Here is a 27,057-nt window from a genome sequence, read left to right as displayed (position 1 = left end):
GGGAATGATAATGGCACCTACCGCATGGGGTAGTTCTGAGGATTAAATGAGATAATGCACATAAAGCACTTAGCACCCAGCAAACTGGAAACGTTCAGTTGCCGTTCACTATAATAAAACTTGCAGAGAGAGGGTCCCTAGGGAGTGGCGAGTTCTCAGTTAATCACAGGTGTAGGAAGACAGCCAAGGTAAGCCCCACCTCTTGGTAGCCACTGGCATTGCTCTGTCACCCACAGAGTATCTGTTCAAGCTGGGCAGGAGTGGGTTAGTCTGGTTGGAGATGTCCCCTGAAATCCCTGAGACTCCCAGAGTTGATGTGGAAAGGGAAAAATCAAAGATGCCCACAGAGAATTTACCTCAGCCCGTGGAAACTCCAGCTTTGGCTCACTGTTCAGCAGCCACATTTTTCAAATTCTTGGCCTTAGTGTGAGAACTTAAATCATTTTGCAGCAGATAAGTGAGCAGCCATGGTGTCGTGGGCTGGATGGGTCAGGGCCGTGTCTTATGAGGCAGTGAGATGGAAAATCCCATTCTCTGGATTCTCTCAAGGCCCAGAGCGAAGGCTTCTGAAAGGTGGACCAACTTTCAGAGCGGATGGAAATGCTTTGCTTTGGGGAAGGATCCGAGTCCCGCAGTCGTCACTCTGTGCTGGACTGCTCCCCTGCAAGCCATCCCCGCTCCCGCCAGGCTCCAGCCTGGGACACATACATCTATGCTCCCCACCACTGCCCTGTCCTGCAGCTGAGACGCTGCAAAGGGGCTCCTCCCCCAGAATGGCCTGGTGGCCCAGGAAGGGACAGGTAGGCTGGCTCACATTCCAGGAAACGCCATGATCCTTGGACTGCAAAGCCTGACTTCTCCCCTGAACTTCCCGAATTCTCGGAAAGATGGCTTCATGGGTATATGTCCAGGTCGTGGAGAAGACTTGTCTCTCCTATTCTTCTCTCCAGGTCCACTTGTTTACACAGTTTGATTAGGACTGTGACCTCTTGCACCTAAAGAAAGGAGTGTCCCCCTTTGAACTAGGTAATAAAACACACCTGGCTAGGCAGAGAGTGCCTGGAGAACTGGAAGTCAGGGAACCTAAATTATGGCCTTGGCTCCTTGCTATCCAGCCATGTGATGATGGGCAATTTACTGAACCTCATTTGTGCCCTGGGGTTTTTAGCTGAAAAATGAGGGTCCTACCACCTGCCATGTCAGCATCACATGGAAGCTGGGGCCCAGCAAGGTTGTTATGAAACATCAGTTGTGAAAAACACTTTGATTGCTACCAAGAACTACTCAGATGCAAAGTGCTATATGTCTAACAATAATACCCCTTTCCAGGGAAGGGTAAGATAGGTGGATCCAGAAAGGAGCTGGGTGTTATGTAAATGGCCAAAGACTAGTGCCCAAATTGCATCCAATGATAATTCCAGGCCCTCTGTCTCCCTGCTGTCACCAGGGTGGCCACCACTGTCTGCTAGCCCCTAACCTCAGGGTGGCTCTTGTTCTTGAAGCGAGGCAGGCTCGTCATAACCATGCTCCATGGCTTTGCAAGGACTTGCGGGGCCAGGGGAGGATGGGGAGCCAGGCTAATTAAGCAATCTTTTATTATTTTCAAGTCTGATCCGAAAAGGTAGTTTTGTTATTCTTTTAATCTAAGACCCTGATTCCTTGGCCCCACTGCAGCTCAGTCAACCCAAGGAGGGAACATTGTATACTTGACAATTAGCAGAAGGTGAGAATGTAAACTCGGGTTGTGGTTTCAACCAGCCACACCCCAGTGTGGTCAAAAGTAACTGTCTTGGGCAGTCAGGAGAGGGAGGTTCTGTGTGACCCTGGCAAGTCCCTTTCCCTTTCTGGGCTTCAGTTTCCTCATCTGTGGAATGTGGAAGGATGGCCGACGTGGGTGGTTTTCAAGTGCTGCTCTCCTGGAGTTCCAAGGAGTTTCAATGGCGAGAGGGAGGAGACCCTCTTTGCTCTGCTTCATGTGGATCTGTTTTGCTTTTTCTCTTCTGTCTAGGGGGGTCTTTATCTAAGATGGTGTTTGGGGACTGGAGAGGGAGCACGTTCCCCTGCTAAAAAAGGCATTTGGAAACTGCTGGAATCCAGTGCTTGCAGCTGCAGGGTTCTGTGATCCGTGTTCTCTTGCTTGTGGTTGAAGGTTGGCTGACAGCAGCCATGCCCACTTCCTGTTCCCCCTTCCCAGTGGATTCAGGATGGAAACGGCCACTGCCGGGGTCACTGCCTCACCCTGCCCCTGCCCTGGCCTTTTGCTTAAAGCATATCGGGTCAGACCTGTCATCAAGGATGTCTGGGACTGGCGCTGCGGATCTGCCCACAGACCAGCTTCGTGTCTTCTGCTTCCCCTGCCTTTGACTCCGGCCTCACTTCTGGGGCTGGTTGTCTGTGTTGGTTCAACATGCAGACAGAAGGAGAGTTGGTTGTGGCTCTGCCACAAGTCACTGACCTCTCCTAACCCCAGCTCTCTCATCTATAATGTGACAGATTTATGAATGATGATATCTGCCTTGGCAATCTCCTAAGACTCTGGTGAGACAGCTTATATGGAAAGGGCTCTGGAATCAAATGTGATTTGGAGATGACTGGAGGGTAAGGAGGGGTCAGCCTGGGGGCGGGCAGATGCTGTTCCCTGTGGTGGAGAGGCAGCCTCAGAATGTGGCCCCTCTACAGAGTTCCCCAGCTTTCTGGCAATAAAGCAGACTTTCTGTTATCTTTTTTAAATTATTATTATTGTGATATAATTGACATATAATCATCAGCACAGATTTTAAGTGTAGACTTTGATTAGATTTGACAAATGTTTTTATACCCATTATACTAGTTTTCTGTGGCTGCTGTAACAAATTCCTACAAACTTAGTGGCTTAGAGTAACCAAATGTATTGTTTTATAAGTTCAACATGAGTCTTACTAGCTAGACGAAAGCAAGTGTTGGCAGGCCAGCGCTCCTTTCTGGAGGCTCTAGGGGAGAAGGCTTCCTTGCCTTTTCCAGTTTCCAGAGGCCACCCACATCCCTTGGCTTGTGGTCCCTTCCTCCATCTTCAGGTTTAGCAATGGTGAGTGGAGGCCTTCTCACATTGCCTCTCGCTACCCTCCTCTCCTGCCTCCTGCCTCCACTGTGAAGGCTCCTTGTAATTATGTTGGGCCCACCTGGGTAATTCAAGCTCCTCTCTCTACTTTAAGGTCAGAGATTAGCAGCCTTTGTTCCATCTGCACCTTTAATTCCCCTTCGCCACATAAGGCAGCATTTTCACAGGTTCCAGGGACTAGAACATGGACATGTTTGAGGGGGCCATTCTGTCTACCACACCTGTGAAAGTGCCGACTTAATCAAGACGTTTCTTTTCTTCCAGAAAGTTGTCTTATTCCCATTTATAGTCCTTTTCTACTCACAACCCCCTACCTCCCAGAGGCAACCACCATTTTGGTGTTTTTTTTTTGAACGTTTATTTTAGATTCAGGAGGTAAATGTGCAGGTTTGTTACCTGGGTATATTGTGTGGTGCTGAGGTTTGGGGTACAAATGATCCCATCACCCAGGTGGTGAACATCGTACCCAAGAGTTTTTCAACCCTTGCCCCTGCCCAAGTACTACCCAGTGTCTCTTTTTCCCCTCTTTATGTCCGTGAGTACCCGATGTTTATCTCTCACTGACAAGTGAGAAAATGTAGTATTTGGTTTTTTGTTCCTTCATCAATTTGCTTAGGAAAATGGCCCCCAGCTGCATCCATTTTGCTGCAGAGGACCTGATCTCAATCTCTTTTATGGCTGTGTAGTATTCCATGTTTTATATGTACCACATGTATCCAGCTCACTGTTTGTGGGTGCCTAGCAACCATCATTCTGATTTCTCTCACCATCACCTGATGTTTTCTGTTCTGGGCCAGGTTTATGTTGAAGGGCTACCTCACATCTGCCAGGTGGGGTGGAGTGAAGAGTTTGAAAAAGTAAAATCTCTGATGATTTGCTCTTGGTCAGGGTGAAGAGGGATGAATTGAAAGAGGTTCGGAGGAGGGGGAGAGAGGGAGGCGTTGTCGTGTATAGAGGGGCCCTGCTTCAGGAGCCTGGGGCGGGGAGGCTGTGCACCCACCTCCTCTGCTCTCAGCTCCCACCAGCCGTAGGGAGACAGTCCCGAGGAGGACACTCCACTCCCCAGCCACACCCTGCATCATTACAGAAAGAGGCTTAATGAACAGGTCTGGGACTGTGTGGAGGGCTCTTGTCTCTTTAAGTCTAGGTCACACCAGGTACCAGAGGGGGCAGGTGAACGCCTCCAGCAGCCACAGCCAGCAATTCCAGAAGGCCCTCCCTGGGGACAGCCACCCCTCTGCCTCCTGTCACTCCCAGGGTATGCCCCTTCTAAGGAGAAGTATGTTAGTTCTTTACCCACACTACCATCATGTTTCACTTCTACTCTCGCAACAGATACCACTGCTTCTTTTCTAGAAACCCCACTTCTTCCTTCGGGGGTACCTTTTTAAGTTTTTTATTTCATTGGGACAGAAGCCTCACTATGTTGCCCAGGTAGGCCTTGACCTCCTGGGCTCAAAAGATCTTCCTGCCTCAGCCTCCGGAGTAGCTGGGACTGCAGGCGTGCGCCCCAGCACCCGGCTTGGAGTGTCTTTATTTGGCTTCTCAGTCAGGGGACTTACACCCTAAGCCCTTGCTTGTCCTCCCTGTTAGAGCTGTCTTCACCTGGGCATCCTGGGGAGACTGTGTTCTTCGTAGTTGGGTATCTTGGGGCTGTGCTAAAATATTTGATGTGTACTATCTTTCAGGGCCTCCTGAGCTCTCCAAAGGAATAATCATTGTAACTAGCTCTGTGGGTTTTTGGGCGAGATAACATGTGAAGGTTTGCCTGAGCTCCTGGTAGCTCGAAAGCAGTCAGTGAGTGTTAGCTATCGTGTTACTGTGGTGATCTCACTGAGCCTTCATAACCATCCATGAAGTACGATTGTTACCCATTTTGCAGATGAGAAGATTCGGGTTTCGGAGACATTGTCACTACCTAAGGTGACCCTCGCTAGTAAGTGGTGGAGCTGAGATCCAGGCCTTTCCGACTCTGGAAACATAGCTGTCACCTTGCTATCGTGTCCTAGCTGCTCACAGGGTTACCTTCACCTTGGGGTTTTCACGTTCTACTAATGTAATGGTAGTAGAAAAACAAAATTAACACCATCAGTTTGCACTGTACTGAGCACTTGGCATGCATCGTGGCAGCCCTTCCATGTGGATTGAGAGAGGCTGGGCAGTGTGCCCAAGGCCACAAAGCCAGTGGGTCAAGGACCTGGGACTCACACCCAGGCAATCTGATTGCAAAGTCTGCCCTGCTAATTCCTCTCTTAAGAAACGCCTTCCCAGTGTGGCAATTCCTCAAAGATTTAGAACCAGAAATACCATTTGACCCAGCAATCCCATTGCTGGGTACATACCCAAAGGAATATAAATCATTCTGTTATAAAGTTACATGTATGCATATGTTTATTGCAGTACTCTTCATAATAGCAAAGACATGGAATCAACCCAAATGCCCATCACTGATAGATTGGATAAAGAAATTGTAGTACATAAACTATGCAGCCATAAAGTGTGGAATACTGTGCAGCCATAAGAAGGAATGAGATCGTGTCCTTTGCAGGGACATGGATGAAGCCAGAAGCCATTATCCTCAGCAAACTAATGCAGGAATAGAAAACCAAACACCGCATGTTCTCACTTATAAGTATGAGCTGAACAGTGAGAACACATGGACACAAGGAGGGGAACAACACACACTGGGTCCTGTTGGGGGAGGCAGGGGTTGAGGGGGAGCATTAGGAAAAAGAGCTAATGCATGCTGGGCTTAATATGTAGGCGATGGGTGGGTTGATAGGTGCAGCAAACCACCGTATATTTACCTTTGTAACAAACCTGCACATCCTGCACAGATACCCCAGAACTTAAAAAGTTGTTTAAATTTAAAAAATTTATTAAAACAGAATTTTAAAAAAGAAATGTCTTCCTTCCGTTGAGGCACTGGTTATATTTCTCCTTTTGATACCAAGAGTAGTGTAACTGAGCACACCTCTCATTTCAGCTTGACCTCAGAGCCCGGCCTGGGACTCCTCTGAATCCTCATTCCCCATTCTCCAGTTCCCAACCTATTCTCTTTTTGATCTTCTGTGCTTACTCGTGTCTTCTAGACCTTATTATCCCTTTTATTATTTTTTTGAGCACATTCTATCGATAAAGCTGCTTCGAACCTGTGAGCAAGTGAGTACTGGAATCAGAATGCAAAACAAACACACACACAGCAGTGTGGCGTTCTCAGTGCCTGGCCCTGCCTCATCTCATAAGAGCTTCCCTTACCCTGACCCTAGCGGTTGACAGCCGTTGGGTCACCCGGCTGGCCGTCAGACAGTGCGGTCTGTGGCAGGCTATCTGTGTGTGTCGCGTGGCGCTGCTATCAGATGACAGATGGCGGGCTTTATTTATTCATTTGCTTACTTAGTTGAAGGGCTTTTGTTTCCTTGAATGACCAGATTGTCCAAAATGCTTTTAAAGTTGCTTCTGTGCCACAAGAACAGGGTTGGGATACAACTGAAGCGAATGGTCCTGCACGGCCACCTTCTGGTGCGCCTCCGCTTTAGCAGGCAGTCCCCTGTGAGCCCACATGGGTGAGATGTTGGATGGCCTGTCTTGGTGGGAAATTCAGTCACCATAATTAGGTGGCTTCAGGTTGCATTCTTTGTACCCACCATTTTTTTGTCTCTTTTGTTGATCTGAGGGTTCAAGAGCTCTCAAAGAAGTGAACAATTGAAAGTTGCTTTCTCTTATTTGAGCAATTTTCTAGAATTCATTTATTTTGGAGATTTATTTCTGTCATGTCCACCAAATATAAAAAGGATCCAACTGTGAGAAGGGAGGCATCCAGTTATGGGGAGCCATAAAGTGTTGGGTTGTATTCATTCTTTTATCAAATAATCATGGAGTGCCTTCTGTGTGCTGGGTCTCTTCTAGGAGCTCTGGGGGCAGCTGAAAACCACTGAGGTGAGGCATCTGCCTTCATAGGGCTTGCACTCTGCATAAGACAGTAAGCAGGTGAACAGTCAGTGCGACAGTGCAATTCAGAGGGCTCGATTGCTGTGAAGAAGATAAAACGGGGCATGGAGAATAAGCAGTAGGCTTGGGAGCTGCTGTAGGGGCAGCCTCACTGAGCAGGTGGCATTGGTGGTGGGCCCAAAAGATGAGGAGCCCTAGCCAGGGGAAGAACCAGGAATATAAGAATAGGGCAGTGGCATTGAGTGTCTGCCACAGCACTGTTTACCAGCAGCCTCCTGGGTCACTTTTGTAGGGATGAAAGGCTATTTAGTAAATAGTTATTATGGTGTTTGTTGAATTACTGTGTGTTTTCCTCCTGAGACTGTCAATTTCATGGGTGGAAGGTCTAGGCTCGTTTTTGCTCACTTCTCTTATAATTGATATAGTGCCCACCTCGTGACAAATGCAAAAATAAGTAGTGGGTGGGTGGGTGGGTGGATGGATGGATGGATGGATGGATGGATGGATGGATGGATGGATGGATGGATGGATGGATGGATGGATGGATGGATGGATGGATGGATGGATGAGTAGGTAGATGGATAAGTGGATGGATGGATGAAATAGCAGGAAACCTAAAAGAAAAGAAAATAGGCAATAAAGGGCAATGGAGGACACTACAGACTTACCTTCATTCCAGAGTGGGAATCGTGAAGGCCTCAGCGACACGCAGGGTGGCAAGGCCAAGCATAGGGGAGGTGGTAACTTGTGTCCTGGCATTTGGCAGTGGCTGGAGAGAAAACAAACCAGGGAGCACAGGCAGGAAGGATGGATCCTGTGCTGTAAAAAACAACCAGAGGAAAAGAAGAACAGTTAGAAGGAAGAGAAAAGGCACGACCAAGAAGTGCATTGTGGGCAGACGGGACAGATGTTTGTCCACAAAGTGTGTGAGTCGATGGCTGGAAGAGTCAAAGCAGCTGAAGTTGCATGTTGATGATGGAAATGTGGTGGTTCCCTAGGGCTCTGCTGAATCAGGCATTGGGGTGTGTGTATGGGTAAGTTTCAAGAGTTAGGGGGCTTCGAGAAGGTGGTAAGATTTAAGATCTTTCTGGGATTGGAAGCCTAGGACTGCCTTCTATAGGGAAGTGCCGTCTTTCCAAATGGAAGGATTTGAAATTGGCAGAAGATCCCCTGGAAGAAGCAAATATATTGTTTGGAGCTTTGTTTTTTAAATGACCGTATTGTATTTTTATGTAAATAATTTACAACAGTGTGGTGTTTGCAAAGGGGTGAAAAGCGAATACTCATAAATGAAGTTGAGACACCATATTGTGTTTTTCCATCAACAGTGTATACTACTGCTTGCAGTGGGTCCAAAAACAAATGTGTATCCAAGAGGAGAGCTACCTGTTCATTTTGAGCTTCTTCATTTAACCACCCTTACCTGTCCTTTGAGACCCGATTTGAAAATGACCTTTTTCTTGAAGATTTTAGAATCACTATAGCATAGTGTCATCCTCACCAGCTCTGAGCATCTATAATATACTTGTGTAGCTTCCTGAGCACTTTTTACTTAACATAATTTAGTCTGATTTATGGACGTGTCATCCTAACCTGTTAATGAGCACAGGCAGCATATCTTATTCATGTGTATATTTTTGATAGGGCTCTGCCCAGGGGAAGAGTGCATAGAAGCCCTTAAACAAATGATTGCCCCTGCAGTAATCCCCCCGCAAAAAGTCAGTTTTCATTATTAACAGTGTTGTTTTGCGTGTGTGCAAGGGTGAAAGAGAGTTGTTCTTAGTTGGCAACAGTCTGCCTATGACACTCCAATATGCTCCCAAAGCCTATGTGTCTGTTCCAGTCACAGCAATTTGTTTCAAAGACTCTGTGTTGAAAACCTCAGGCCTTAGAACCCAGAGAACTACAGTGTGTGGAGTGGTCCTTAATGTTGACCTAAACTTAGATCATGCGTGAACTTTTGCAACTGGCTCTGATCTTCATTAGGTTTTGGTGTCATGAGTGGGGTGCAGTTTCTGGTCAGTTACAGTGTTCACAATCCATGGATTTTCCTTTGCAGCACTCCTTTTTCTGCCGTTTGACAGAAGATAAGAAGTCAGAGAAATTCTTTAAGGTGTTTTATGACCGGATGAAGGTGGCCCAGCAAGAAATCAAAGCAACAGTGACAGTGAACACCAGTGACTTGGGAAATAAAAAGAAAGACGACGAGGTAGACAGAGATGCCCCATCACGGAAAAAAGGTAAATGTTCTTCAGTCTTCAGTCAGCTGGACCTTGAACAACAGAGGAGTCCTTGTTTTCCTTCATTGTTTTCCTTACTTCTGTGCTCTAAAATGCATTATGATGGGAGCTTTCAGAAGAAAAGCCAGCCTGGTTATGATGTAATTCTTCCTCAGTGACCTGAGCTGAAGCCCTGCTGCTCAGAAGGATCTTCCTGTTTAATAAAGAACATTCCTCTTGGTCAAGCTTAGGGTTTTATTGGCAAGGGATCCATGAATATTCTTTTCCTGTGATTTATATTTAATGTTAGAGAAAGTTGAGGGAAATACGTATTTTAAAACTGGGTGTCAGTCCTTTGTCAGATAATGTTCTTTTGTTTTCTGAGGTATTGGAAAGCTTATAAAGCTTTTTATCCAGTATCTCACCAGAAGAGAAGTCGTACTGGGGAGTGGGTAGACCCACAGGTGTTGGAGTCAGGTGGTCTTGAGAAAGTTAAGCACCCTGAGCCTCATGTTTCAAGTTTAGAACTGGGTTTCTCAACCACAGCACAAGTGACATTTGGAGAATTCTTTGTTACAGGGCTGTCCGGCTGTCCTGTGCACTGTAAGATACTTAGCAGCATATACATTCTCTACCCAGTAGATGCCAGCAGCATACCCCTACTCCCAGAATGTCTCCAGACATTGCCAGTTGTCCCCTGGGTGGGGTTGGGGGCAAAATCACCCCTGGCTGAGAACATCTGGTCTAGAATGGAGCTAAAGAGAAGAAAAAGAAGAATGGCTGCCATTTGCTAAATGCTTACTAGGAATCAGGCACTGTTCAGCGTTCTTTTTTAAAAACAAAATCTTGGCTCTGTCTCACTCTGTTGCCCAGGCTAGAGTGCAGTGGCACGATCATTGCTCACTGCAGCCTCAAACTCCTGGGCTCAAATGATCCTCCCACCTCAGCTTCCTGAGTAGCTGGGACTGCAAGTATGCACCACCACATCTGGCTAATGTTTAAAACAATTTTTTTTTTTTTTTTTTTTTGTAGAGATGGAGTCTCACTATGTTGCCCAAGTTGGTCTTGAACTTCTGGCCTCAAGTGATCCTCTTGAGTAGCTGGGATTATAGTCCAGCCACTGCGCTGACTGTTGAAAGTTCTTTACAATTCCACTCATTTCAAACTCATGTCACCTCTGCAAGATAGATAAAATTGAGTTTTCCCCATTTTACAGATGAGGGGACTGAGGCACAAAGATGGTAATTAAGTCATTATGGACATGCAGCTAGAAGCCAGTGGAGCCAGCATTTGAACCCAGCTTGTCTGGCTGCGGAGTCAATGCTGCTAACTGTAATGCTGTGGTTACTTCACAGGGTTATTCTGAGGATGAGATAAAATAACACAAAGTTCTTAATCATGTTGCTTTGACAGTTACAAAAGGGTCAGTTGTCATTACGACAACAATAATTGTGATTAGCATTATGTTGAGCTTCTTAAGAACTTTCTTGAGATATTATTCATGAATGCTCTCCCATTTTAAAGATGAGGAAGCTGAGGCCCAGACCCTTATATTTTTGAGGTTGACAGAACCTGTACTAAGGCTTTTCCTCTAAAACATACCGCATGCATAGGTGAAATGGTAGCACCACAAGTAAGGTGGCAGGGCGTGGCTCAGTTTTAATCCTGTCTGAGGACTGAAAGCAGATTGTGACTTCTTGGAGTGTTTTGCCAACTTTGAAGATCTGTAGGAGATACAGGAATGTAGGTTTCTGAGTGTCACCTTTGGAGTGGTGAACAGGGACCATGAGGACTCTGCAGCCTTTCATGCCTTATGCTTGCTTTCTAGCTAAAGAGCCCACAACACAGATAACAGAAGAGGTCCGGGATCAGCTCCTGGAGGCCTCTGCTGCCACCAGGAAAGCCTTCACTACTTTCAGGAGGGAGGCTGATCCCGACGACCACTACCAGCCTGGAGAGGGCACCCAGGCCACTGCCGACAAGACCAAGGATGACCTGGAGATGAGCGCAGTCATCACCATCATGCAGCCCATCCTCCGCTTCCTGCAACTCCTGTGCGAAAACCACAACCGAGACCTGCAGGTGAGGGCCTGGGGGCGGGGACATGGGGGGAGCTTGGGCAAGGTTGCCAAGGCCTGCCTTCCTCTGGTGATTCAGCACCTCTCACTTGGGCCAGATTGCTTGAGCCAAGGATTCAGCAAGGTTCTTTTTTTATCTTTTTTCCTTTTATCTTTTCTTTTTTTTTTTTTTTTTTTTTTTTTTTTTTTTTTTTTTTTTTTGAGATGGAGTCTCGCTCTGTCGCCTGGGCTGGAGTACAGTGGCGTGATCTTGGCTTACTCCAACCTCCACCTCTTGGGTTCAAGCAATTCTCCTGCCTCAGCTTCCCGAGTAGCTGGAATTACAGGAGTGCACCACCATGCCCGGCTAATTTTTGTATTTTTAGTAGAGTCGGAGTTTCATCATGTTGGCCAGGCTGGTCTTGGACTCCTGATCTCAAGTGATCCCCCCACCTTGGCCTCTCAAAGTGCTGGGATTACAGGCGTGAGCCACCAAGCCTGGCCAGATCAGCAAAGTTCTCTGATGCAAAAGCCTGGGTCAGTGATGCGTCTCCTTGTCTGTCTTCCTGCTGTCTCCACAGAGCCAGAGACCACATTTTGTGCACCAACATAGGTGCCTGCCCCATATGTATTTGTTAAGTGTCTGTATGTGCCTGTTTATGTGTATGTCTTGTAGCCTGTCACTGTTAGACATCTAGGTGCTCAGGTAAAAATGGGATGGATGGATGGTTAGATAATTAAATATATTAGATTTCTAAAATTGGATACATAGAAAGTTCTGATTAAATATTTGTTGACTGAATAAAGGAAATGGCTGCCTTTCAGTGTTTTACAGAAAGAGGTGCTCAGAAATCTTTGCTGAACTGATTATTCCAGAAATCGTTTGTTCATTTTGTTGTTGTTTTTGTATAACCATGGCCAAGGTTCGTTAGGCACTTATGATATCCTGGATCCTTAGTGTTGCTTATATGATTATATTTTATAGAGAAGGAAACTGAGGTGCAGAGGACACAGGGAGTGCAGAACTAGGACTTGAACCCAGGCATCTGAACATCTCCTTTATGATGGAATGTTTCCTCCTAAGACACTTCAGTCAGCTATGGTAGTTCTGTGTAGTTGGGTTATGAGGGTATGGAAAGGAAATAATGCTAGTACAGATCTGGCCAGGGGAAGGTGCAGCCTTTAAATATTTACCTGGCTGACCTTATTCCCCAGGTGACTTGATGCCTGTCACACCTTGGTTGTGGCTACACAGTTGGTATTGCCACAGTGAATTGCTCTCACTTAAAACTTGCCACAGATTCTATGCCTGGATTAGCTAAGAAATTATATTGTTAATCAGTAAGGCGAACTGTGAAATGGAATTGAGAGAAACCTGCAACGTTAATACCTTCTATAGTTGTTTGAATTTTCAATCGGATTGAAGAGCCTCAACTTTGAAAAAGCATCTGAGATCTGAGGTCATCACCTGGCCAGATCTGACTCATGTTGGAAAGTGAAGGAATTTCACACACACCCCACTGTCGGCCAGGCTGGACCCACAGTACCATGTGGCTTGCATGCTAGTGGGGGCCCCTCCAGATGAGGTTGGTTCTTTCTTTTCTTTGGTGCCTGGCCCATTTCAGCCTGTGGTGCTCCCTGCTTGATCCCTGTTGCCATCTGAGTGTGGAATCTCAGCCATCAGTTTCCTTAGTTTTCTTGTCAGTTGCTCAGACTTTCCTCTTTTGGGCTTTAGAACACCTCAGCCCTAGATTTTCTTGCCAGGACTGTGCAGTCCAGTTGGGTGGAGCAAAGCACTTATGTGCCCCAAAGGCTCAGGGCCTGGTAACCATCTCACTGGCTGATAACTTCTATCTGTAGGCCACTGTTTCCCCGACATTGTCCACCCTCCACCTTCCATAACCCTACCACTAGTCACAGGGTTCAGGCAAAGGGGGAGTGAGTGACCCACAGAGGACTAAGCCTGAGCAGCTCAGCTTGGCACCTCTGTGGATGGGAGTGGGGGCACCCTGATGCTGGGGCCTGTTTCTGGGTAGAGCATGGTGATCAGTGCCCCTGTACTATTCCCCTGTGCAGGTGTCATTGGTCGCTGCCAGCCTTGGGGTCCACAGGGGAAGTAGGTTGAGATGATGCCCAGGCATGTGTGTGTCATGTAATCAATATCAGTGAATCCCTGTTCTATGCGCAGCATCCATGGTGACAGGACCTCACCCCTGCCTTCACAGAGCTGAGTCTAGGGTAGCAGCCACTCGAACTGAATGGAACCAGCCACTCCTTAGAGGAGAGGGACCAACCCAATGCAGGTCCTAGAAGGCCTCTTAGAGGAGCTGGCATCTGCTGAGTTCTGAGTTGATGAAACCTAAGACTGCCTGGAGTAGAATCCCTCCATGAGTGTCAGAGGGGCAGTGCTAATGTGCTTGTTCCCAAGCTTAGCTCTGGTGGCACGGGCTTGTTCCGCCTTCCCTCTCTCCCTGACCTTCCCTCCCTCGCCCATACACCCACTTCCTTCCACTGTGGAAGCAGAGTAAGGCTTTAATTGCACAGGTTCATCATTTCTTGTTTGGAAGTCTTCAGAATTTTAGTTTTAGCTTAGCTTTTTGCAGAATTTGAATCAATGCCCTGGGAACCCCATGGACAGAAGCACCTTTTAATGAAGTCCTTCCAAAACTCGTTTCTCAGTGCATAGCTCTGTGGGAAACACAGTGCATAGCTCTGTGGGGTGTTGGGGTGTATAGTATATTTTAACATATTTTAACTTAAAAAAAAGACCTAGCAACATAATGTTTGAAGGTATCATAAAGATTATCCAGTTCAGTGCTTTTAAACTTTTTGGTGGGCGGGGGGCGCACAGGATCCTTTGTTTGAATATCTTATGCAGAAATACACTAAATACTGCAAAGGAGAGCAAAACTGCTCTGTTCAGAGTGGAAACTAGAGTGCTCCCTCACCTACGAGACCCCTGGGATGGCAGGGAGGAATTGCACGGAGCCCCCAGGGTTCTGCAGGGCCCAGTTAGAAGCCCGTGATCTGGACCAGTGGTTCACAAGGATGGAGGTTGGAATCATCCTTAAAAACTCTTGCAAAATCAGACTCTCTCAGGTAGTGACTTGCTGCAATACAATTATTGTGTGTAGAAATCCACTTCTCCAAAAAATAGTTTTCAGCAGGACTCAGCCACTCTGAGTGCCATTCTGTGGCAATATCCCAGAACAGGGGGTGGGTCACTGTGTCCGGGATTCCCCTTGGATCGGACGGAAGGAGAAGGCATTCTCATAAGGAGAGTGTTCGGCTTCCTGGTGTAAAGCAGCTCAGAGTCAGCGCAGAGGGAGAAGGAATCTGGCCTTTTGCAGCAAGTCCGGAGTCACTTGTCATATTTATAACCTTAACTTTCCTGTTGGTAAATGTTCAGAAGAGATAAAGTCACCAAGTCTCACTTTGCCAAACAGGCAGTTGCTGCCTTAAGCAAGCCTTGTTTACAGTGGTCAGAAATGTGATGGGAAAAACCGCTCTTCAGCCAGTTGGCATGTGTTTGGGGGCCCTCCCCTGAGAAGCTGGCTTTGCTCTTCCCCCTGGGGCAATGAAGGTCTTGCTCTCTTTCCGCTGAAGTCTGTCTAAGCACAGACTTAAAGCCTTCCATTTCCTTAACCCACCCATCTCAACTTGGTCCCAGGCCCTCCAAGGAAGACTGCAAAAAGGGCAGAATTTCTCTAGCCTGGACAAGCCAGGGTGGTACATGCTGAAGGGGAGTTCTCTTCTCTGAGAAGGAGTTCCCTGTGCCTTGTAGTGAGCGGCGTGCCTCTGTTTATGGAGAGGGCCAGAGGAAATGGATCTGAGTCTGGGACAGATTCCGTCCAGACACTCTGAAAGCCATGAAAGATGGGAGAGGCTTTCAGGAATGGGCAGCCATTGTCTTCATGGGGAATTTGAAACACGTGGGCCCAGCTAGCCTCGAGGACTTCCTGGTCCTCTTCCCTCCATTCATTTCATTTAGTTCAGATTATTTCAACCAGTGTTTGCAAAGCACCTGGTAGGTGCCAGTCCCTGTGCCAGCTGCTGGGCACCCAGCGCTGTCAACGTGGTCCTTGGTGAGTTGATCGGCCCCTCTGTATGCACATCACAGGGTGCGGAGGGCCGGGAGAGGCGACGCGCAGTGCTCCCATCTCACTGGAGCAGGGCTCAGGGGTCGGAGGAGCTTCCTAGAAGTGACTTTAGACCACATCCTGAAGGAAGAAGAGTCATTCAGGGTGGAGGCCCTGAGGGCAACAGACAGAGGGCATTGCCTGGTAGGAGCCCAGAGGCCAGGCAGAGAATGAGGAGTGCTTGAAGTGTGTTGTAAATACTGGTTGAAGTAATCAGAATTAAATGAAATGAATTCACTGGGAGTGGTAACAGAAGTTTGAGAGACAGATGTTATAAGGTATAAGACTTGCCTCTCAGATGTTATAAGAGTGGCCTCTCTTTCATCCACAGAGACTTGGTTGTTGGTTTAGACTGCATCCTTAAGTCCTTTTTCTATCTATATATTCTAATGGGAACATTTGTTACGTATTAATCTATATGCCTTTTTAAATTCATTGGGAGCAGTAACAGAAATTTGAGAGGCAGATGGGCTAGGAGAGCCTTGCTGTGAATTTCAGCCATGGACAGTCAGGCCCTCTCCAGAGTTGTCCCAAACACTCCTCCTGCGCCCCTGCACAGAGCGGGGCTGAGCCAAGCCCTCACACAGGTAGTGTCTTCCCTGAGGAGCTGGAGCAAGGCAGAAATGGCTATGAAATCCTCCTCTGGTTTCCCTTAGAGAAACAGTTGAGCCCACACAGTCCCAAATCATCTATTCTCCCTCCACCTCCCACCTGGACCTGAACTTGTTATGAAGCAAAAGGAATTTGGGTTAAGTTGTAGTGGGGAAAAAGGAGGCGGTTAGTTTGGTGATGAGTCAAGCATTGAACTTGGTTACCAGCTCTTAACCTGTGCATTTACAAATGTTTTAATTACACAAGGAATATGTGGATATATCCTTTTTATAAAGAGGAAATGAATGTAAGTATTTAGTTACAAGAGTTGCCTCTCTTTCATCCATAGAGAATTGGTTATTGGTTTAGACTGTATCCTTTAGTCCTTTTCTATGTATTGAAATGGGAACATTTGTTAGATATTAATCTATATGCCTTTTTGAAAAAACTTGACAGTGTATCCTAGAGATCTTTCCATATTGGCACATATGGATCTACTCAGTGTTCCTAATTTATAATATTAAGTGATATAGATATACTGTAATTTATTTACTCCTCAATTGGTGCGCAATTAGGTTGTTTCCAGTTCTTCACTGTCACAAACAGTACTATAGTGAACATCCAATACAGACTTTGTGAGTAGAAGTGAATACTTCATAGAAGTGGAAATTACTGGGTCAAAGATCATGTCCATTTTATCTTTTCATATTGCCCAGTTTTTACAGTAACCATGTCGCTTTGGTAACTGAGAAAGAGAATATACATAATTAATTTTTGCTTCTTTTTAAGAACAGATTACTGGAGCCTCTGAAAAAAATCTCCTCATTAAAATACTCTATTTCTCAAGTTGGGCGAATGTGGCTTTTTAAATTTTGTTGAGGAAGTGTCTTGCTCCTATCTGTGCCTCTTGTTTACCTTTGGAACTCACCTGGAGAATACCTGCTCAGGCACATGCGCATAAGCACACACACATTTACTCACACTCACTCCTTCCCTTAATCACAGAAATGGTCAAACAAGTAATCTAGGCTCCCTCCACATGGCACTCGGAGTAAGCCAGCTAATCACACCCCCATTTTATGGTGAACCGTCCCCAGCGCTGGGCTCCGGGCATTCAGCACTCAGACCACACCATCATCTTTAAACAAAACCACTGCCCTTGGAAATGTCAGATGCCTCTGAACTTAACACCTGATGGAAGTTGGGGTGGGCAGGAGTGAGGAAGGGGTAAGAAGTGAATGGAGAGATGAGGACTCAAAAAGATGACAGGAGTCAACTGCACTGCATTCCGTATACTGACACCTTGGAGAGCAGGTTGCATTGTTGAGGGCCATTGCCGTACACCAAGTCCATGGGTTTATCATCGTGGTGGCGGGGGGTACACTGACTCTTCCATGCTCTCCCACGTGGCATCTCTCTGTATAATTACCAACCTATGAGAGGCTATCAAAATGGCAGGATGAATAACGTTTCCCTCTTTTCTCTGCCTTTGCTCCCCTAACCTGGGGACTACTCAATTGCAGAACTTCCTCCGTTGCCAAAATAACAAGACCAACTACAATTTGGTATGTGAGACGCTGCAGTTTCTAGACTGTATTTGTGGAAGCACAACCGGAGGCCTTGGTCTTCTGGGCTTGTATATAAATGAAAAGAACGTAGCACTTATCAACCAAACCCTGGAAAGTCTGACCGAATACTGTCAAGGACCTTGCCATGAGAACCAGGTAATTAAATTTCTGTTTTGGGATGGGGAAAAAAAGTGTCCTATTTTAGAAATGTTGACAGAAGAAACTAGTTCAGACATCACGAAGCCTGTGCCCGTTGGCCTAGGGAGTCAGTAGGACAGGAGGCTGTCTTCCAGCAGTTGAGAAATAGCCATGGTGTTTCATGATACTTCAGAACCTTCCTAATGAAAGGCATTGGAGGGGCAGTCTGTGGTCTCTTTCTTTGCCTAGGTTTGGCTTCCTTTGATTTGGTTTGAATGTCCAACTATTCAACTTGACTTCTAGGAGTAGGCAATAAAGCAAGAGTTAAATGAGAACCAGAAGACAGTGATCTATTTTAAATACTAGGGGATTTCAAAGAGTGACTACTCGAAGGACGTTTAAGCCTAGCTAGAGAGAAGAAAATTACTACACGTGAGACAGCTTGAAAGTAATACAAGGACATTTATAGTTGAGATTTAAACATCATGGACATTCAGGGAAAAGAAAGACCAGATAGTCTTGACTTTGGTCTCTCAAAGAGGTATATTTTGGGAGTACAACCCAGTAACTTCTTGTCTTGAGTAGAGTCGTTGCTTATACATGGCATCTTAAGGATTTTGTGAGTTTTTGCATTGTGCCAGGTTGAGTATGTTTTTTTTTTTTTTTTTTTTTTTTTTAGATGGTGTCTCTCTGTCTCCCAGGCTGGTGTGTAGTGGTGTGATCTCAGCTCACCGCAGCTTTGACCTACCTCCTAGGCTCAAGCAACCCTCCCACCTCAGCCTCCTGAGTAGCTGGGACTACAGGAATGCACCACCACACCCAGCTAATTTTTTGGTATTTTCAGTAGAGATGGGGTTTCACCATATTGGCCAGGCTGGTCTCAAACTTCTGACCTTGTGATCCACCCACCTCGGCTTCCCAAAGTGCTGGGATTACAGGCTTGAGTCACCGTGCCCGGCCAAGTATGATTTTTAATCCCAAATTATAGCTTCATCCTGACTGGAGAGGGATGACTGAGCTTTCAAATGGTCAGTGCTAAACCCAGCAGCCAGGGAAGGTTACTTGTGTGACTTGGGGAGCCAGGCCCTTCATTCAGAGGAGAACGGTTTATAAGAGACAACTCATTGTCTATTAAAAACCTGGTCTCAGTTGTCTGTGAATGTGAGAATAGCATTTTGTGAGATGCACTTTCCTCTCCCGGTTCCCTCATGAAGCAGATGGTGTAGTCCTAGTTAAAATGAAAAGGAACAAAAAAATACAACAGGCATGGGGAAAGGCTTTATTTGACATCTAAGTGAATTTCCTTATTACCTCAAGTTTGCTTCTCTGCCAAATAGAGGCCTGTTGAAAGGAACAGATCAGAGTGGATTGTGCTGCAAACAGAGATGTTACCTGGGGGCAGATGATTAATTTTGATATTGTGTGCCTTAAACAGGAAACTTGCTTTCCAAGCTTAAGCCTTAAGCTAAAGTACAAAATACGAAAAGAGTGATTTAGAGAGAATGGAACACACCTTGAAAGGGGAAAAAGGGTTCAGAACCCAGAATCAGTCATACACCATATTTTCCTTTAAGAACAAAAGCCAACTGTGCTGCATGATTTGGATTAGACACGACCAATTTATCAGTTACAGTGCATGGGGACTTTCCTACTGTTTACTGTTAATTCTGAAACTAGAGATTTTCATCTGTCTTTTATTCTTACCACTTTCTCACGGAAAATTTGCAGCTCTCCCCTAGAGACATTACTGGGAGTGGTAAGCATTGTGTTGAAATAGCAGTTCAGCCTGTTGGCCTTTGACGTCTGATTTATGACCAGCATTTGTGTAAATGTCTGTGTGTGTCTTTGCCCAGAACTGCATAGCCACTCATGAATCCAATGGCATTGACATCATCACAGCCCTGATCCTCAATGATATCAATCCTTTGGGAAAGAAGAGGATGGACCTTGTGTTAGAACTGAAGGCAAGTAGGAACTAAAAGCAAAAGACAGTCATTTGTAAACAGTCGCTTTTGTGTTTTGCCTTGGCACATGTACATGGTCAGTTAGTCATGAGACTAAATATTAAAGATAGTTCTTTAAACTGAATGAATGACCCAAGTTGCTAGTGCTGACTATGATGCAGAACTTCACCCTTTCTCTTCCACATAAGGGTCTCATGAGGGGATAGGAGCTTCTGAAATGTTAGGTCACATGGAATGAAGATTCCTTGCTCAAAGCTGAGAAATCAATTCCAACAGCATCGAGTACTAAACGCCTTGGTTCTGAAAGTCACAAACAGAGAAACAATGGAAACGCCATTCCTTCTATGGTTTCTGATTTTTCCCCATTTGAGGGAAAAGGGCCAGTTGAAGAATAGTACAAATAAGCCTATCTAGGACCAAACACACACACACACACACACACACACACACCCCATGTATTTTTATTTAATCAAGGAAATACCTTTTTCTTCTCTGTCACTGATTTAGCAGAAGGGTGGTTATTAATGTTGGTTTAAAATAAGGAAAATTACACAAACCAAAAATGTGCCTGCAGGCCTCTGCTGAGCTTCTCTGAATTGTGTACAAATGCGGGACTGCAGGTGACTGATGTGGAAGCCCCACTGACGTTTGGACTCCCTGTTATTCAAACAGCTTAACGGAGTGAAAATCGTGACTTCTAGGTGCTAAACCTGCAGCATTTCCAAGCTGGCCTTTTGGATATTTGAGAAATTGATATACCATTCCTGATTTTGACTTCTAAAGTATACCCAGAAAAAATCCTCGCTTCTATGTAGGGATTCCAAAGATTCTCAGAGAATCCCATGATTCAGTTTTAACAATTGAACTTGCAGGCATCAGGTTTCTAAAGTATATTTCAAAACATGTTAGCCTTTCTGGACACATTTCCTTTTTAACTGTTCCCATGTCAGGGCATGTTGAGATTTGTCCTCTGTGTGCCATCCGCAGCAGCGAGCACTTCATCATTATCATGAAAGAGCCTAGAACTACAGGGTTTTGGCTGAAAGGCTGAGCTGTATTCATTGCATGAAGGATGTCATAGGAAAGGTCATTAGGAAAGATGGGAACACAGAAACCTGTGGGAATGGCATTTATTTTTTCTTTACTATTTAGAACTGAGAGTCCACACTAACAGTCGATTTGGGTGTGTGGTTTAAATGGACTTTTTTCTGTTATTTTTAAATCCTTTTGACAAATTGTGTTTTAGAATTAATTTTAACACATTCAAGCTCATACCTGGCTACCATTCCTCAGAAAGTCCAAAATAAACAGAAGTCCATATGTTCCTGGTCAGCATTTTAGTGACTTTTTCAACTAATTCAGTGATCTGTGGATGATTATAGAAATTGGTGCCCTGTGATAGCATGATATCCTGACTCAACTGCTGTGACCTAAGCTAGGGGAAGAAATAAGACCGCTCACACTGTCCAAAACCAAAACCAACAAAACAAAAAGACAACTTTCAAGTCCTGTACATAAAGAAGCATACAAATTATCATAGACCCAGGGCCTAAAACGAAGTCAAGCCAGGAAGTACAGAATGTGGGGTGCGAACATGGGTGTTTTTCAATGTAATGGGAAATTGTGGCTTGGCCTGCATATATTGTTCCTTTGGGTCACATTTGTTAACTAGTGTCAGATGTACTCATTATATTAGGGGTTATGAGAGCTAATAGAAATATTTTAGGACAGGGACGAATTACCTTTATTACCTGTCTTCTCTGGCCTGCAAGGCCCTGCCCTGAAGGCAGCATGGATCTATGTAGCAGCAGCTTCTTCCTGACCGCTGTCACCATGAGGGTGACAGTGTATCGATAAGCATCCATGTGTAAATTCCCAATTTCTTCTGGGACTTGTACCAGCTGACATTAGGGCATAACACACGTGCCCTAACAAATATGTGCCTCTTTGTCCCAAGTCAGATTCTACACGTGTATCTGGGGTCTGAAGGGGGGACATTCTCTGCCTGGCGCAGATAGCTTTTGATGTACTTGACCCCGAGCTTCCTCATGGGGTGAAATGTTCGTCTGTTTAGCCAGGATGCTTCACATGTGTCAGTTGGCACCTGCATTCAGGCCGGGCCCCCAAGCAGCCCCTCTACATTTCCTCTCCCTTTGTTTCTCCAATTAGAACAATGCCTCGAAGTTACTCCTGGCCATCATGGAAAGCAGGCACGACAGTGAAAACGCAGAGAGGATACTTTATAACATGAGGCCCAAGGAACTGGTGAGTTGGGTGATGGATCTGATGGTAGCACCAAGGAGCATTGCAGTGATATGTGGGACAGAGCAGAGGATCTGCTTCCTGGAGCTTTCTTGAAGGTTCCCAAAGTCAGAAGTATAAAGGGAACATTTAATTCAGGCCTCTGACTGAGAGAGAAGTGAAATATTTTGGTTGGTGCAAAAGTAATCACGGTTTTTGCCATTACTTTCAATGGCAAAAGAAATCATGGTTTTGCCATTGAAAGTAATGGCAAAAACCGCGATTACTTTTGTACCAACCTATATGATATTGAATACGTGCTATTTTACCTTCTCCCTTTGGCGCAAACCACGTGGAGAAGCCTCCCTCCCTGTTTTTCCCTCATGGGGGACAGTGTAGTTATGGAACCCAGCAGACCTGAGTTCAAGTCCATAGCTCTGCCTGTTTTGCTGTGTTACCTTAGGCACCTGCTTGGACCTCTCTCAGCTGTACTTTCCTGATCCATAAAAGGACGATAATAATAAGAATACCTAGTCCAGAGGGTTGCTTTGAAGACTAGATGAGAAGATTCATGTCAAGCCCTAGCACAGTGCCTAGCACCTGATACACCCTTAGTGAACGGAAGCTCCTTTTCCTCTCTTTCCTCGTTTGCTGCTGGTATTTGAGCCATATCTTTGTCCAGTGCTGAAGAATTCATGTCTCTTCTTGGTGCCAAGAGTCTGAGCTACAGAAGTGTTTTTTGGTTGCTGACGTTTGGGTTTTTTGTTTGTTTCTTTTAAAGAAAACATGATCTGGTTTATTTTTGAGGGGTGATAGTCACAATTGGCTGTGACTTGCAGGTTGAGAGAGTGTTGCAGGCTGTGAGATGAGCAGCTTTCAGAGACAGTGACATGAGTTGAGGGCAGTGCTCTCTATTTGGGCTTTTTTCCACGCAAATAAACTGTAACTGACAGACTTAAATGAGGGCACCAAAACATTTCTGCCTCCTGGTGACCTGAATGTGCACTTGGGGGCCAGGCAAAAGTCCCTTTATATACACTTTTAAATAAAGTTAAGAGCAGCCCAGTTCTTTGATCTCTGAGGTCAGGGAGTAAGTTCTCAGCCCGAGATGGAAGGCTTCTCTGAGTTTACATAACAAGCTTACGTAACTCGGGGTCACTGGGGAGGCAAGGCTTGTCATACTTGAGCAGGGATGGAATGACTACGCAGGGACCCCATTCGGCTTCCCAGGAGTCAAGAACATGCCCCAGCTCTCTGACCTATCTCAGGTGGGAAAAATGTCAACACCCAGTGCGGTGACTGGCACCGGCTCTTGGGCAGCCCCCTGGTGGTTGGAGAACATCATTCTGGCTCATAGGAAGAGTCAGGCTTCCTGGAACAAACACTGTTCTAGGAATCCAAATAGAACGTTTGTGTACATGCATGTGTGCATACATACGTGTGTATGCTCCTGGCCTCAAATCGCGTGCAACATGTTGTCTGCTCGATTTGGTATTGGAGAGAATTGGCAGGGAAACGAGCTCAGAGAGTGAGGCTCTCTTGTCTCCATCGTTACTTCCAGGGCCTGACTTGGTGTCAGTACTGAAATATGTGGCCTTTGGTATTAGATAATGACAAATAATTCATGGGCATGGCCTTGTGGCAATGGGGGAGGCAGAAATGCCCACTGAATCATCAAAGAAAATTATAATTTTTAGTGCAAATTAGAGGTTGAAGGTTCTTTCTTCTTCTTCTTTAAATGATTCAATCATGAATGATGTGTTCATTTGATAAATGTCGGCCACACCCTACATTGTTCTGGGCATTGCGGAGGGTCTTAGGGGAAGGATTCAGATATGAGCAGACCCAGTCCTTGCTCTCAAGAAACTGGAGACAGAAACTTGAGGGAACAGACAGGCACAGAAATGCTCTGAGAAATGTGCTCAAACCATGAGATGAGCCAAGTGTGTGGTCGTCTGGGAGCCAAGTCATGCAGCTGTGAAGGGTAATAGAGCCAAGTTCACATCCCAGCTCACTACCTGTGACTTTAGGAATGTTATTTTATCTCCTTAACTCTTTCCTCATCCACTAAAAAAATAAATAAGGAGACAGGTGCAGTGGCTCACACCTGTAATTGCAGCACTTTGGGAGGCTGAGGTGGGAGGAACACTGGAGTCCAGGAGTTCAAGACCAGCCTGAGCAACATAGTGAGACCTTGTGTTTATAAAAAAATAAAGCATTAGCCAGGCATGGTAATGGACACCTGTACTTCCAGCTACTTGAGAGGATGAGGCAGGAGGATCACTTGAGCCTGGGAGGTCAAGGCTATAGTGAGCCATGATTGCACCACTGCACTCCTGACAGTGGTGACAGAGCAAGACCCTGTCTCAAAGAAAGAAGGGGCATCTCTGATACCTTATAAATGTTTGTGATCATTACATTTTTTTGAAAGAATGTTAAACACTGAGACACAGTCCTTGGCACATAGTAGGTACTCAGTAGGTAATACTAGTTCATGCTGTTATTTTCATTTGGAGTAGACTGTGCGGGACCTGGAAAATTTGGAAAATGAAAAACTAGTTTCACCAGCTATTCTTCAATGCGAATAGACTTCTTATTAGGTTTTCCTGAAATGACAAAGGGCTGGGAGTAGGGAGAGTTGGTGGGAGGAAATGTTGAGATAGGAAAAGTATGGCTTGTAGCCTGCATTCATATCATATTTATTGTTTCAAGGCACTTGAAAGCCATTGCTCCCTTGTAAAGAAGAAGGGCAGTAACCAGCCACAGCATGTCTCTTGGTCTAAGTAGAGTGAGTGAGTTTCATTTCTCACGACAGGAGAGGTGGATTGGTGTTGACTGCCTGTGCCAGTGTCATGAAGGATTCTGAGGCTGTATCCAAGCCTGATAGGAGAGAGTGCAGAGCAGCCTTTTCCCTGGGAGGGGAGACAGCCAGCGTGCGTGCTGTCCATCCAGTCCTGTGTGGGTCTTCCTTGAAACAGGAGTTTTGTTCTCTTGGCTCTTGTTGCAGGTGGAAGTGATCAAGAAAGCCTACATGCAAGGTGAAGTGGAATTTGAGGATGGAGAAAACGGTGAGGATGGAGCGGCGTCCCCCAGGAACGTGGGGCACAACATCTACATATTAGCTCATCAGGTATCACCTCTCCTGTGCCTCCTCCGGGTGCTGCTTCCCTATAGGTCCAAAATTCCAAGCTGGAGGGTGCCCCTGGTCTTGCTTTTCCTTTATGACTTTAACCTAGGACTGTCTGTACTCCTGAGACTGCGGCTCACAGGTGCTTGTGGCAGCCTGACCCAGTGTGCAGAGTTCCAGGACGTTTCCATTTTTCCACAGTGATAGGGTCATGTAGTTGGAAATTCCCGTGTTTCTTAAAGGCATTCACCCCCAAGCAGTGACACTTGGATGGTTTATGACTCTGTCTGGAGACAGTTGAAAGGAGTCTTAGGCTTTTATAAATATTGATGAGCCTGTCTTAACAATCTAAAGAAATAAACTTCAGCTTCCTTGCATATTGCATTTGGAAATCTGTGGGAACTTGTCCTTATGACTTCCTTTTATTTCCTTTTTTGGGGATACAGCAATACTTTATGCCCTGGCACCAGAATGCCATATTTCATAATTCTCTTTCCAAGTGGCTAGGTTTTTGAAGAGCCTTTCTCTTTTTGGATGCTGATGTGCCTTGAGCTTTTGGTGGGTAGAAGCAGGCTGTAACCCTGCTGGGGCCTTGTGTTTCCTGTCCCGTCCACCTCTTTTAAACTCAGGTATGGGAACCAGATACACAACAGTGATGATATTGGGCCCGAGGTTGGTGGGTCCCTGTTACCCCCCACTGGTTAAAGAATTTCAAACAGTCTCCTGCCCCCTTTCCCTTCCATGACCACATCTGCCACCGAGAAGGTGTCTGAACATTCCGAATGGAGGCTCCCTAGGCTACACAGAAAGCCCCATCTCCCTCCTGCCTGGCTAACGACATCGGGGGAAAGTGGAACCATGTGTGGTCACAAGCTTTCCATGCTTTTCTACCAAGCTCCCAAAATAGCACCTGTGCACAGCACGCCAGATGGAGCAAGCCTCGTGGCACCTTTGCCCTTCGGCTTGCTGCTGGTTATTATGCATTTTTTAATACCTAACATTAGAAAGGAGTTTCTGTGTTCCTGTTGTGAAGAGACACCAACCTCCTGTATCTCTGTCCCTGTATTCTAGTTGGCTCGGCATAACAAAGAACTTCAGAGCATGCTGAAACCTGGTGGCCAAGTGGATGGAGATGAAGCTCTGGAGTTTTATGCCAAGCACACGGCGCAGATAGAGGTAAAAGCTGAGTAAACTCTGGGCATGGGGTTGTGTTGAGGCATTAGTGTGCAATGCCCTGCTCTGGGGCTGGCGTGCATTCATTCATCTGAGCAATAGAAATATGAGTGTGTACTGTGTGAGATACAAGGGTAGGTCCTGGGCTGGGTGCTGGACATCCCATGGCCAAGACAGTCATTATTGCTGCTTGTGCTCCGGTGGGGAAGAGGACACTGAGCAACTCTCATTCATCACGAATTAACGAGGACAGGTGGGAGGCATCATAAGAAAGTTCAGCAGAGAGACCTGCTGTAGATCGTGGTGCTCACAGAGGCCTATCTGAAGAAATGCCATCAAAACCCAGACCCTAAAGAGCAGAGGGATGAAACAGGTAGAGACTAGCAAGAGGAACTTTTCAGACGTAGGGGATAACAGCAAGCGAAAGCCCAGAGGTGGGAAGATTCTAGGTGATCCGGAGGGGCTAAGCAAGGCTTCAAGGCTCAGGGCCTAGAGTTCAGTGCAGACGGAGATCCGAAGGGAAAGGCAGGCAGCCCTGGTCTCACAGGGTCCTATCAACCAACCTTATGAGAAGTCTGGGCTGCATCCCCAGAGCAATGGGGAACCATCTGAGAGTTTTCCCCAGGAGGGCGCTACAATCAGATCTGTGTTTAAAAAAAAAAAAAAGTGTCATGTGGCTGGGCACAGTGGCTCACGCCTATAATCCCAGCACTTTGGGAGGCCGAGGCAGGTAGATGACTTGAGGTCAGGAGTTTGAGACCAGCCTGGCCAACATGGTGAAACCGCTTCTCT

At 46.0% G+C, this 27,057-nt stretch overlaps 1 protein-coding gene across 1 annotated transcript in view; it reads left to right on the top strand.

Moving 5' to 3' along the window:
• The window catches only part of ITPR1 (inositol 1,4,5-trisphosphate receptor, type 1), a 354,179-nt gene that overhangs the window by 264,563 nt on the left and 62,559 nt on the right, over positions 1–27,057 (top strand). The window contains exons 44-50 of the mRNA XM_011965454.1: positions 9,108–9,288; positions 11,096–11,349; positions 17,578–17,778; positions 19,614–19,724; positions 21,894–21,989; positions 24,973–25,095; positions 26,164–26,268. Of these exons, the coding sequence (XP_011820844.1) occupies positions 9,108–9,288; positions 11,096–11,349; positions 17,578–17,778; positions 19,614–19,724; positions 21,894–21,989; positions 24,973–25,095; positions 26,164–26,268 (1,071 nt within the window). The remainder of the gene's footprint in view (positions 1–9,107; positions 9,289–11,095; positions 11,350–17,577; positions 17,779–19,613; positions 19,725–21,893; positions 21,990–24,972; positions 25,096–26,163; positions 26,269–27,057) is intronic.

Source organism: Mandrillus leucophaeus, unplaced genomic scaffold, assembly GCF_000951045.1.
Source record: "Mandrillus leucophaeus isolate KB7577 unplaced genomic scaffold, Mleu.le_1.0 Scaffold727, whole genome shotgun sequence".
Taxonomy (NCBI): domain Eukaryota; kingdom Metazoa; phylum Chordata; class Mammalia; order Primates; family Cercopithecidae; genus Mandrillus; species Mandrillus leucophaeus.
This window is presented reverse-complemented; position numbering and strand designations above follow the sequence as displayed.